At 30.4% G+C, this 14406-nt stretch overlaps 1 protein-coding gene across 4 annotated transcripts in view; it reads right to left on the minus strand.

Moving 5' to 3' along the window:
- Positions 1 to 14406, minus strand: part of LOC143253047 (ankyrin repeat and BTB/POZ domain-containing protein 1-like) — a 52831-nt gene that overhangs the window by 22295 nt on the left and 16130 nt on the right. For all 4 annotated transcript variants that reach the window (XM_076506157.1, XM_076506156.1, XM_076506159.1 and 1 more), the window contains exons 5-9: positions 8341 to 8500; positions 7769 to 7814; positions 6963 to 7079; positions 5630 to 5754; positions 4814 to 4912 (exon numbers count right to left, since the gene is read on the minus strand). In XM_076506157.1, the coding sequence (XP_076362272.1) occupies positions 4814 to 4912; positions 5630 to 5754; positions 6963 to 7079; positions 7769 to 7814; positions 8341 to 8500 (547 nt within the window). The remainder of the gene's footprint in view (positions 1 to 4813; positions 4913 to 5629; positions 5755 to 6962; positions 7080 to 7768; positions 7815 to 8340; positions 8501 to 14406) is intronic.

The following is a 14406-nucleotide window of genomic DNA, read 5'->3' on the forward strand; positions in this document are numbered from 1 at the left end:
TTCCATCACTGATCATGCTCAGTTTGATGGCCTTTACTAACCTGATGCTACAGTTTCCAATGAAACATGCCTTTTTTTTTTCAATTAAGCACATAGCTACAAAATGTCCATTTGCGCTCTACTGTGCCACTGGTTTTTTATTTATTTTTTTTTTTTATAAAGAATAGACAATTAAGTCTCAGAAAACACAACTTAAAATAAATTTCTATAAACCTTCTACCTTATGTAAGCACTGGGATCCAAGATTATATTTAAACTAATTAATCTTTTTAACACAGATACTCCCTTTGATCTCATTTCTGCACAAGTCGTTACATTCAAAGTTTAATTAAATAACTTTAATATCAATGTATGTCAATCAAATTAGCATTATAATGTATAATTCAAAGTTTTATGTTAATAAATTTTAATTCATTTATTTAAAAAAAAACAACTTCAAGTTTTGTTCTCAGATTCTACACAAATATTCATAAATCTGAACTTACACAATCTCTAGCTTGAACAAGACAATTACAGTGTAGGTAAATGTATATCTAGACAAAAACTACATTTACTGCACTTCTTAAATGCATGTTCCACAATTCTATGGCTGAGTTCAGTTGAAACAAGGGATATCTTTTTCCAACCCCTGACAGATGCCATGCTTATTTTCTGTAGTTTAGTCTTGAGATTTACAAGCCAGATGTATTTATTCAATACATATCAATAACCATTAGAAGAGCTCATTTTACACTATATTCTAACAATAATTATATTTTGAAATTGGCATCTAGTTGTCTTCATCAGGTAGATGTAACTGCTGGTAGTATTGTTGGTTGCCTTGTCCATGATAGCACTTGTGGTTGTTTACTACCTAAGTATGTTAAAATTAGAGAAAGAGAGAGAGTTAAGTTGTATCTACATTTTACTTTCATATTTTATCTAATCTTCTCACCTCAGGTATCCTTTGTTGTGCATAACACGAAGTTTCATGTCTATTCTTTATTTATTTATTATTATAAAAACAACTAAATTGTCAAAATAAGTTTATGTTAGTTAAGATTACATTAGGTAAAATAAATAAGAATATAATAAAAATATTTCATAAGGGATGCATGCAAGCAGCTTGTAGTAGCTCATAGGTCATGTAATATGATTGTGTAACACGAACTGCACATGACCCAAAAGATTTACATCTCATAAAAGTATTTACAATAAACAAATGTAATTTCATGTTATAATTTGAAGTCATTCTAGAAAGTAAAAAACAAAAAAAGAAATTTAAATTTATTTCAATATTTCTGTTGTGGTTATGTGCTTGGATCCTGTTTTGATTTAGAAAATAATAGACAAAATATAAAATTTTAATGACAAAAAGTTCGAAATATATTTAGGAGGGTTTAGGGATTACACAAGAAATTTTAGATTTTTGAGATAAAGAAAACTATTTTTAACTTTAACATGAAAATTATTTCAAATTTTGTAAAGATATACACACTATATTGAAAACTAGAAGTATTAAATCTATAATGACTTTAAACATGTACAAATTGACTGAGTCTACTTTGAGAGTTAATTATGTATTATTTATTAAACATTTGTTAAGTATATCTTAAAACTTTGCCTCAGTTCTCTCTTACAAAAGTACATGATAATTTTTCCTGAGGCTTACACATCTCTGATAAAGATAATGTAATATTATGCCCTGAGAGAACTGTTAACACATGTTGAGATAAATGGTAAAGGTAAATACGACATTAATATTAACTATACATGAAAGAAAAAGAGCTGAAGTCACAAACATAACCAAAAGTAGATATTTTAAGATATTCTATGAAAAATTAAAAGGTATCCATTTTTTACACATCTTTTTAAAGTTTAAACATTTCATTGCACTATGTTGATAATATTTATAGTTAGTAGAAAAATTGAAACAAAGAATATAAACATTTATCTTAAAAAAATTTGGTATTCATTTAGGACAGTGTTTTTCAATCAGATTTTGTAGTTATTTCTACAATGATGAAAAATGTTTATCATAGTTCATAACAAAGGTGATATGTGCACCTCTCAGACACTTCAAAGGACTAATTAAAATATAGCTGACTTAATCATGGCCCATTGTCTGCGAAACATTAACTTAGGAGGTCCTAAAAATTATTGAAATAAAACTATAAGATGAAGAAATGTAGTTTTATACTCAAAACAAAAATCACCTTCCACTTGAACTATTCAAAAGTTAAGTGCAAATAACTACAATATATGAAAAACATTTTTAGTAAAAATTCTCAATTAATAAAGTAGTGTCATTCCTTATAATCTTCAATCAAATCTTATCAATTTTGTGAAGATACATTATGAAAGCTTAGAATTATTGTTTGTATTTTTGCACACATAACAGTACAGCCTATTTTATGTAATGACACAAAAAAAGTTAAAGGTTATTAACCATCTTTCTACATGTAGGTCAAAGCTTGCATGTCATAACTGTTTACAGAGTTAAATTCCAAATTTAATTGAACTATTTCATTATCAATGCATACCAATAAACTTGGTGTCAAAACACTGTTAATATACAAAATTTTAATATTTTATATGTTTCAAGTTCTTAATCTAATAAGAAAATACTCAAAGATTCCTCAATCTTCACTGGTATAGGAATTGTGATATTTGTTCACCATGTTTTCACTCTTCATTGATTTATTTAACCCTCTCTGAAGTATAGAATTTAATGCAAATTACTTATTATTATACAGATATCATTAAAGCAAAGTTCAATTTTTATAACTTTCAATATAATTTATTTACAAAATCTTAATTAAACTGGATAATCAGATCCACTTGCTAGACTCACCTGTCACATCCTCTCTTACACAGATTGCTAATAATTCTCTCTTATATTCTACATTACATTATTTATAACCAATTTAAAGCCATAGTTTTAACCTATCAAAACATATATAATACTAAATTGGTTTTAGAACACAGTTTTATTTTAGTTTGATTTTCTGTTTGAAAATTTTTCATGTTGTGGTGTTCAGATTGAGTATAAAAGAGAACTAATTGAAGCCCACCATGTCTTAGTTAGAAAGAAAGTTAAATTTTTAATGTTATAGGACACTGCATGCTCTCTGCATGTTATCATTCTGCGTTCATATGTACATTAAGTAGGTTAAGAAAAATTAGTGTACTAGTACAATTATTATAAAAAAAATAGGCTTAAATTTCATTAGCAAGCAAAGAGATAAGAAGTGAAAGGTGAGTACATTGCTTGTCATCTATATTCTTTAGTTATTGTTATGAAAGTATCTAATATGTACATATTAGAAACTTGTTAAGTTAGATATGTTAATGAAAAAATTCTTCATGGAGTATGATCACAAGAAGCTTTTGCATGAGGTCATTGAACATAGTAACATATGATAGGTGTTCAAAGTGATGTTAAACTAGTGTGTTGGGATTATTAGTAGTTAAGACAGTTCAAAGTACAATAAAATAATAAGATTAAGTAAACAGAGATAGACTGTTGAGGTTTAGTCTATTTAGGATAAACAGCTGTAGCTTCATGTCATATGTAGTAATTCTAGAAAGAAAAAAGGGGTAATTTAGATATATTTAATACTTTTTATGGTGGTTATAAGGTTGGTAAAACTGATAACGGGTACAGAGATAGGATAGAGAAAATAATGAATAAAACAAAGATATACTGAAATAAACTGATTGTATGCAATTTATGTAAGAGATCTTAAAGACTTGTAAGTAAAATTAGATAATTTTGAGATAGTTTTTAATTTTAGCATATAAATTACTTTGCACTTTGAGGGTCAACACTCAGATCCCATATATACATAAATAAATCTTAAGGACAAATAATTTGTTAGAATATCTGATTTTTTGTGTGCAAAAAGCTTATAATATTTAATGAAAGCTTTCCACATTTTATGAATGTACATAAAACATATTAGAAGTTAAAGTAGAGAAACTTATAATTACTTTGTGGTGAAAAGATTGGTCACATTGACCAACCCCATATGAGAGAGTTAAAGTCTCTTTGAATTATATCAGGTGACTTTACAGGTGTGTGGCTAAATAGGATTACTGTAATTCTGTAAACTTTTCATCAACTTTAAATCCTCATCTTCTAACTTGTTAATGATAACAAGATATGCCCTATTTTATATCAATGTTTTTTTTTCCTTTCTGCATCAGAAGGTTCTCTTTCATACATAATGAAATATTTAGATGAGGGCATTCAGAAGTTTTAAGAGACCATTGGTGTCATAAATGTTCTCTTCACAAGTTTCAACTTCCACACAGGAAAACAAAGTCTCCCTTTTAATAACACTGTATCCATTAACTCTACATAATTTCATAATGTTACTCTATCAGTGTTTCTCTTCTGGAAGGCTTTCATATTCATTCATTCATTCATAAGTCTACCTATTCGTGGCTCTATGCTGAGTAATGACTGTGAAATAACCAGAAATCAAATACAGAAGTATTAAACATGTTACCTATGGTGTTAAGGTGGCAAGCCTTTGTTTAAAAATATGAAAATAGTTCTCATAAAAATTCAATTAATTCTCTGTGTTTGTTAAATTTTGGCAGTTCCCATATTTCTATCAAAATAAATACTATCATTAAAAAACAAAAAATAGATACTTTAAAAAAATTCAATATAAAAATGAACTATTTCACTTTAATATTACAAGTATATCTAGATATGTTTCAAAGTACACAATGCTGAAGATTTTCTTCTTTAGAATATTTACCTTTTATATATCAGTTTTCTTCCTCTGAAATCAAACTAGATAGTATACTGTATTTTTAATACCTTATGACAATAAAAATGGTAATCTTGAACTTGAATACACAGGTCAGCAAAAAGAGACTGGCAAAGGTTTGGTAGAAAAGGTAGTTCATCTCCTCCTACCTAAAAAAATATAATATCTTCATAGAGATATATATAAAAAGAAATTTCTTTCAGTTGCAATAATATTTCTTAAGCAGAAAAAAATACATAATACTAATGAGAGCCTTAACTGCCAGGTATTCTGGAAAAAAAACCCATTAGAAATAAGTTTTTTTAATTATTTTTATATATAAGTTATGGCAAAGTCTCAAGCAATTAATTATCGAAAAATTAAAGGAAAACTGTTACATTTTTTCTCTGGAGTCGAAGTGATTCCCATTAATAAGCACTCTTGTACATCTTAAACCACAAAATATGAGAACACAATTATTATTCAAATTCTAAGCTAGTTTAGTTTTCAGTGCTGCTGTTTGTTCACCCACAATTTATTTAAAACAAATTCTCATTATAAAAAAAATCCATTTATGCTTTCCTTCTTATATTTTTAAAAAAGTATTTTTCTTGAGCACGTAAGTAGTATCAATGTTTCTATTGTTAAGATTTCTTTGGAAATGAAAAGCAGAAGTCTTTATTTTCATTATTTCTCAAATAATACTTTTAAAAGTAAGGTACTACATTCTCTGTTTCTGTAAATAACTGATCAACACCTTAAAATTTAACTACTAGTTTCTCATAATATCAAGCAAAAAATATTTAATATTCATTTGCTGTCAAATTGTTTTGGTACTTTTTAAACCACAATGAAATATACTGAATTTTCTGTTACAAATTTCACACCCATTCACAAAGTTCATGAGGTAGTGTTTGTTCTGCAAGGACACCAAAGTCTCGTTGGAGATCTGAAGAGTCTATATCAGGCTCTATCAAGATTGTAGTGACATTAGTTCCTGGCTTTGTACATTCTAGAAAAATAAAAACAAAATCTAGTGTGACACTTCTATCTCAATTTGATTTATATAAAAAACAACAAAAAATCACTAAAAGTGTCAAACAGCAAAGTTCCCTCTTAACGGGGTGTACATGTAGTTATACAGTAAACTTGCATGCTGTGTGCCTGTCCCAGTTCATGTTACTTACTTCTTCTCCAGTTATAGCATGCACTTTTCTTTGTCAATTGCTAACAGTTTAAGTGTGACAACCTTCCTTCTGTGTACAAGTATAGTATCTGCAGTGTACTCAATTTACTATTTAAGGCTTCTGTTACTTTCTGTAAACATCTATGGCCTAGATAGTGGGACCTTGAGTTGGATAAACAGTGCATATTATATTGCAATAGAAGACAGTGCTTTTGATACTAACTGCAAAACATTCATGTCACTTTTCTTTCTTTGATGTTATGACATTCTTGCTACCTTCTGGTCATTTCTGTGGTTTTAGAATATAAAACAATAGACAATAATCATCTCTTCAATGCATGTTGGTATTCTAAGGAAAGCTGATTTTATTCAAGAGCAACTAGATGCATTCATAAAATAACATGAGATTAAATCAGAATACTGACCACAGAGTAGTTCTGAATTTGTCTGAAATGGACTGAGTTCATAAAAAGAGACAAGACACAATGAGTTACTTTTACAGTATCAAAGCTAATTTTTCTCTAAACTGTGCTTCATGAAAATTTCTATCACAATGATCAAATCTAACATTTGTTAATTTACACAGTAACAATAGATTTACCCACAGATACTAGCTCTACCCATATGACTAATCATTTCCATTCAAATTTTAGGAGGTTCTAACCTCAAGGTATCACTTCATATACCACTGAAGGACACTGTTGTCTACAATCATGCACAAGGTGCAGCTTTAGAGCACGACTGTAGTAAAAGAGTAGTGAAGTAGTTCAGTATATTCTGCTAAAAGTATAAACTTGTCCAAAGACAAAATAGTAATGTTCAGTGGAGTTTCCATTTCTAATCAATGTAAAGAAAATATACAGAGGGAACATTGCATAGTATTAAATAAGAACAAGTAAGGTTTTTTAAACAAATATGCAGATAATATTTGTAATATTTTCTACAGTTGTGTTTACCATTTTAGCAAGTGTAATAATGTAGGAAATAATGTTTGATTAAAATGACCTAGTTTGAGAAAAACACTTCACACTTACCAAAAGATTTTACTTTCTTCATAGCTTCTTTGATTTTTTCAATTAGTTCTAATATTTTGCACTGCTTAGCTAATATGATGCAATCCTCAATTTGATCAATAGGTGTTTCAAGTCTTCCTAGATCAGTAACAAAAAGCATTATGAAACTTAAGAAAACCAAAAACATCTTACAATGCTTTAAAATCTGGTCTTAGATACTTTTATTAACTTTCTTGCTGAAGGCTCAGCCAATCAGTGAAATTCACGACTAAATTGACCTCTATACCTTCCATGATATAACTTCTAATATATTTTGTATCTTCAAGAAATTTTGCAAGTTCTCAATAATCATTAAGTCATTTGTAGACAAATGCTAAGTTTTAATGAAGTATTTTCACTAAATATTTTTCCATGAATGTATGGAGTCAAAGTGTTCAAAGCTTCGAGTGATTTTCAAGATAATATCATTTTTACTTTCCTTCTCCTGAAACATTTCAAATTTCATTTGCATAATCCCAAACTTTTCTCAGTAATACTTTATTTTCTATACCTTAACTGTATACAGGGTTGGTCAATATTAGATGACCTCACAATCACTAAAAAAAAGAAAAATGAAATAAATCTGAAGTGACCTTTGTGTCTTTCAAAAATTACTTCAAATTATAACATGAAACTACATTTGTTTATCTTCAAAAAGCCTTAAACTTACAACAGTATAAGCTTGTTTATATTAACTATTTCAAAATAGAATATATAAAGCTGAATAAAAATATTTATGAAAAAAAAATGTGTTAACATTTAAAAACATTGTGATACAAAAAACTTACCAGTGTATAAATACTGAAGAACTGCTCTGAAGGCACTACTTTTTACCTTTATACAAAGAGAAAAAAAGAGGTTCAGATGATTGATATCATAAACATTTTACCACAACCACAACTGGGTACTGCACTTTTATTTCTTAGTTCAATTTACTCATTAACTATTGTTTTTAACCCTTAAACAGCAGCTACCATCAACTGATGCTGCTACCTATAACATTCCTGCTGTTTAATGGTTAGTTAGTTTTCAATTCTTTCTCAATAAAATTGTCTAAAAAATAGAAAAAAAAAATTTTTAAGAGTTGGTCTTCTAAATCATACAAGATTGAATAACATAAGACACCCATGGTTGCTTAAGTAAAAGAAAAAATATCAAACTTTAAATTAATTATGAATGTACGTGAAAGTATAATATACTTTTATATAATATTGAATAACATAAGACACCCAAGGTTGCTTAAGTAAAAGAAAAAATATCAAACTTTAAATTAATTATGAATGTACGTGAAAGTATAATCTACTTTTACCAATTATTCCCATTTTCTCAACAAAACAACAGTCCGCATCTCATTACTTACCATTGGATGAGTAATGAAAATGCTCTTACGATTCTTCCATTTACTGCGAAACATGTCATTGAAATACTCGCAACGAACAGAGAGAATACAACGATGAGCACAAAAGGTTTCTTGATGTACTACAAAGGTGACATCATAGTAGTCACCATCTTCTAGACATCTGTGGGTTGAAATATGTCAGTGAAAGACAACTAAAGACTACATGCAAAATTATAAGCATATTATATACAAATTGATGCAGACCTTATTTGAGCATTCAAGCCTTAACTCTCAGTACACAAAATCAGCTATTTTGACCAACTGACAAATTCTGTTTCAGATTTTGACTAGTGAATTCAAGTTGATTTTCATACTAGGTTTAAAATACTTTTTACAGTTTTTAAATTTCATTTGCATAACTACTAAATCCTCTTCTGTTTGAAGAAAGACTTTATATTATATCAGTTTTTCTCTCAATCCTTACACTGTATACAAGTTCTATTCATTTCAACAATTGTGTAACCATCATAAAAATATGAAATAAATCTAAATTACCATTTTTTTTTTCAACAATGACCAAATATTATTACAGAGAATTACACATTTTTTCTTACAGCAAAAGCTAATAAAATTCAAATCTTCTGGTCACTTTGATTTATTTTTTTTTTGCTACTGACATTAATGACAAAGCTTTTTATCATAGCAGTAAAACTTTGTGTAAAAGCAAGATAGTTATCAGCACACTTGGTAAAATTATAAAATGCTGTGCTCATGCTTTCAGATTTTTTTCTTATCTAACCTAATCTACATAATTTCTACATTTTGGTCTTTTTTATTAAAATAATTAAAATAAATATGGAAAAAAGAACATATTTAATGTTTTCATTTGGGTCTTGGATTTCTTGGCTCTCAAAATCTAAATGAAAGCCTTATTTTTTTTGCAGTGGTGTTGTTACTGCATTAATTTCTATTTAGTTTAAACTTGCAATTGAGAATACAACATTCTAGAATGCAACACAAAAAACAATGCCATAAAACTATTATAATCTAACTGGTGTTTTTTAACCAAGTTATATTTACATTAAAAATTTTCCTTACCTTATCAAGGCAACCTGGGCAACAGCAAAGAATAACTCAATTAATTGTAAGAATATGCTAATCTCATACTTCTATTGGTTATAAGTAATCCAACAACAGACTTCACAGAGAATTATTCACTTTTTTTCTTTTTTTTTTTATAGACAGAATGCACTAGGTGGGAAGTAGCATGCAAATTTCAATTTGTGACATATAACTCATTAAAGCAAACAGTACAGATCCAATCAAGTTTACATTTAGCTCAGGGATATCTAATAAATGTGTAGGGTCCTCAGGAACTTCAAAATTACAGGGATGGAAAGAAATTCTAACATGGGCAATTAACAGCAAAGTGTCACATGACACATAAAAGTGATGACTGAGAATTTAAATATTTATTTTGAAATTACAACATGTATAATATTGAAATTTGAATTATAAACCATGTTCTAAGTTTATAGAAATATACTGATAACAGAATATATTATTTTATCAAATGTGGTGGCAAAGCTCCAGCTTTGTAAAAAACTTATTTGAATAGTAATAAATTCTCAAGATTTATACAACACAAGTTTTTTTCACAATTTTAAAGAACTTTTAAAAGTTGAACAGTAGTACAAAGACTTGTATATATTTTAATTTTATAAGAAGAAATCATATACTGCAAGAAATAAATGTTGCTTTGACATTTTGGCATTACTAAATTTATAATCTAAATAACCTATCATTTACTTACATTAATAATGGTTAAAGTAGGTAATCTACTATTTTCTGGGAATATCAAAGAACAACTCAAACATACCTTTAGCAGGATTTGAAAAATTATAATTTCATCAACTATTACATTAAGCAAGAATCAAGCATTTCATTTCTTTTACATCATTAAAGCAAAATAACTCAATAATTCTGTTATTAGAGAAGTAGTCAAAAATACTGACATAAAAAAAAAAACATGTAAAACTGGGATGATGTGAGAAAATAAGGAAAAATAGTAAAACGTTAACCCACTCATAGTTAAGCTCATTGATGGAGGATGGCAACAAGCAGTATTTTATATCCAGATGAGAAGGAGACAGATACTTAATGAAATCAATGAAAGATGAAGATGTGTGGATTGAAGCACACATCAACCTGGATGACATCCCCCAACGGGCAGCTAGAGGGAAGATGAGGTACTGGATCTGATACAATGATATCAGAAAAAGACACCGGGAGATGGGAGACAAGGAAAATTAAGCCAATTTCCATAAGCTGGCAAATCCAAACATAATTGGGATAGGAAAAATATCTCAAGTAGAAAAAGGGTTCCAATGGATAAACAGAAGATAAAGGAAGCCTTGCAAACAATATAGCACCAGAGAGCAAGAACATCAGAGAAGACAACCAAGATCAAAGATCAGAGGGAAATAGTTGTGAATGAGATGCCACATTCTTAAGTCACCAACAACCCTGAAAAAAAACAACATAGGTGCAGTGGTAAAGGATATATGAGAAGTTGAGGTAAAAATACGTGCAATATATGATTATGGTAAAAAAGAAGAAAAAAGGATATCCAGGACAAGTCATATATTAAACAGGTAACCAACAGTTCAAAATGAAGTTGAGTATGGGCCTGGACAACTACTTGAAAGTTCCAAACTAGAAGGGATGAAGGACAAGGTGGACAAAGAGCAAAACAAAAAGAAGATGGAAAGAGAAAAATGGAAGGTATTAGATAAGGCTGTTAGATAATCAACAATGGTAGCTACAGAAGAACCACTGTAAAACAGCCAAGTAAATTTGTCAAAGACATAAAGAACACTAGGATGGGAAGGGAGATAACCATGGCATAGAGATTAATGGTGAAAAATGTGCCATTTACTTTGATACACTGATAATTTCATATGAAGAACTAAATGAGACAGAAAAGATGCTACAAGTGTGGAGATTCCAGATTGTCTCACAAGGGTACAGAAAATGTCACTCATGGAGCTGGAGTGTGGTAATGGTGGGATGACACACAAATGACCAAAGCTGTAGAAACAGTGTGTGTAAGAAAGAAAATGGTAATAGAGGAGAAGAGTAACACAGGATAAGAACAGGTAACAAAGGTGCAATAAGAAGGATTAGACAAACTAAAGTATAAAGAATAGTAAATTTGAGGTGGGAAAAGGAAAGAAGTACAGAAATAAATGTAGAGGATGGCCACTGTGACCGAAGATATCTACTGTCAAAGTCAACAGATATGGAATCAAGGGCTAGAACAAAGGTTGTTTTGGAAATGAGTTGAGTGGTAATGTCTACAGAAGTAGAGTAATTTACTGGGCACATGAAAATTGAAACACCTGAAGAACTAAGGACCTCTCTATAGGAAAATCTTGTTGAGCCAAGACATTCTATCAACAGCATGCTTCAATAGCACCAAGGATATGACATTCTACTAAATGTGCAAGATCTTAATGGGAACTTCCAAGAGTTCTAAGATTCAAAAACAAAGGAATATGTACAAGTACCCCACTGTTTCACTAACTAGTCCCACATGAAGTAAAAAAGGATTCCAAAACTCAATGAATGGCAAGAACTTGCAGAATATTGATGTGCAGAGCTGTCTTGACCAAATACTAGTGATTTCCAGAGAATGGGAAATCTCTCCCAAACTGGATGGAAAAGAGAATTTAAAAAGATGCAATCTGGGATAGGGAGAAGAAAAGGAATGCCTGCCATGGTGTTAACCCTGTTTGAGCCACCAGGTTAAATAAATGCCATGAGGGTTAGAGAAGAAGAACTGAGTCAAGGGGATCATGATCAAGATTCCACTTATTATGCAATACCCTCCAAATGGTGTGCAAGTTGGTATGACTCTAGGAATTGAGAGCTTCTATGGATGCCCAAGTCCCCAGAAGAGAGAGAATTTCACACACAATAAGAGAACAAGAGAACTGGAAAGTTTAGAACCAAGAGTTCCATTAATCTAGTGGAAGAAGAAAAGACTGGGCCAGACTGAGAAAGGAGTTGAAGTGTCCTCTCTAGTGTATAATGTGTCATCCTTACAAAGAATAGTCTGAAATATTTTGGAGAGACTAATGGAAGAATACTGCATCCCAAAGAGAAAGGAAAGGAATGGAAAATGAAGATAAAAGAAATGGAGTGATAAAATGTTATGAAAGTCCATGAGATATTCTTTGAAGTACCTAAGAAGTCAAGGTGAAAATGTACCATGGGTGTATAAATCCAGCTCAATGTGCTTCAAGCTTGTCACAACCCATGACATATTTACCAGTATCAGTGATGGCATGGTACCAGTAATGAGTAATTTGACAACAAGCCACCAAGACCTTGGAGAAATAGATAGAAAAAGGGATAGAAGGAGATAGAAGGGAAAATAAAAACAGGAGTAAGTGAATACCATAGAATACTAGAGAGGAGAGAGAAGTGTTGATGAGCAGCCTTTGCACTAGACTCCAGATGAATCAAGAAACTCTCTAAAAACTACTTATATAAAAAAAACAAACAAATGAAGCTATACGAAGGAACTGGAAATGAGACATGGGAAGGTGCACATTAGCTGAAAGTACATGTCCACTCAAAATGTTCTAAAAACAAAGAGGACAAACATATTGGGAAAGGGCCAAGAAAAGCAAGTATGCAAACATGGAATATGTGAGCAAGTATCCCCCAACAACCCCAAAGGGAAGCAGTGGATAGCCACAAATATGAGATGAATAGAGGAGAGGTAATGCAGGAGGCTGGTTAAAATCAAATGAAAATGCAAAATTCGAGCCTGAAAGATGTGGAGCATGCTGACTTCAAAACATAACTGTGCAATAAACAGGTCTACACATACCCTGTAGAACAAAAAACTAGTTCATCTGAGGAAGAAGTAGAATTAAGGAGGGAGTAAGAGAAACCATTAGATACAGAGTAGACAGACAAAAAGTAACAAACCTGTACCACCATACCTAGGGAAGGCTGAAAACAGTCTAGATGTTTCCACAGAAGGAATTTGAGAAGGAAATAGGCTATTCAAATTGGTGTCTTCCTGTAGAGATTCCCCAGAAGAAAAGAAAATCTGATATGTGATTGGGAAACACAGCAGGCCACATAAGAAACCCCAACAAGAGGATTGGGCAAATACTAGAGATCAGTTATCAAACACAAATATGAATACTTCATATTTTTGAGAATACAAAAACAAATATAGGGAAAATTCAAAGTATTCAAATATGAATACACAGGAATGTATTCATAAGTACTTTGTCAGGTAATATGCAATAATGATAAAACAGCAGACAATAATATTTTAATATTTTTATTTTTCAAAACATAATAAAGGTTAAGAACAAAAACTATATTTTTAAAGAAAACTTATAAACAGTCTAATTGTCTATTGTTTTTATAAATGTCAGTTTCTCAAACTGTCTTGTCAATTAAGTGGCAAAGATAGGTCTGAAGATTTTGCTTCTGATGCTAAGCAAATGCTCAATGGATGTTGGAAAACTTGGGTAGCATTTGACTAATAGAGATAGAGTTGATCAGTTTTTTTCATGGAAATTCCAATAATAAAGAGGATTGTTTTCTTCAGAAATGGAAGGACCATCCAGTTAAATGTTGATCTTTGTATCTTCTGAAGATCAGGTGGCTATTTGCTTGGAGGCAGCAAAGAAACTGTGCAGCTTACTTCTTTTGCAGGGAAGAGGGGGAATTATTTAGTGAGGAAACTTTATTTCTTGCTGCAGGATTCACAAACCATAGGTCTAGTGAAACACAGTCAAGTTTAAATTTGAGATCAAAGACACTTCATTACTCATACTGTGTCAGCCAGGTATGAATAGATCTCTGAAATTATATTTGGACTACACTCTGTCAATATCAAATATTAGTCCATAAACACATGGTACTACATAATTTGAGTTAACAATGGTCTTACCCTCTAAAAGATGTCAATATTGTCACCATATCTGCTAGCATAGTTAAATCATGAAATGTTTTGATATTCCATTATCTATATCATCTTAATTTTTTTCATGAGAA

Source organism: Tachypleus tridentatus, chromosome 6, assembly GCF_004210375.1.
Source record: "Tachypleus tridentatus isolate NWPU-2018 chromosome 6, ASM421037v1, whole genome shotgun sequence".
Taxonomy (NCBI): Eukaryota; Metazoa; Arthropoda; class Merostomata; order Xiphosura; family Limulidae; genus Tachypleus; species Tachypleus tridentatus.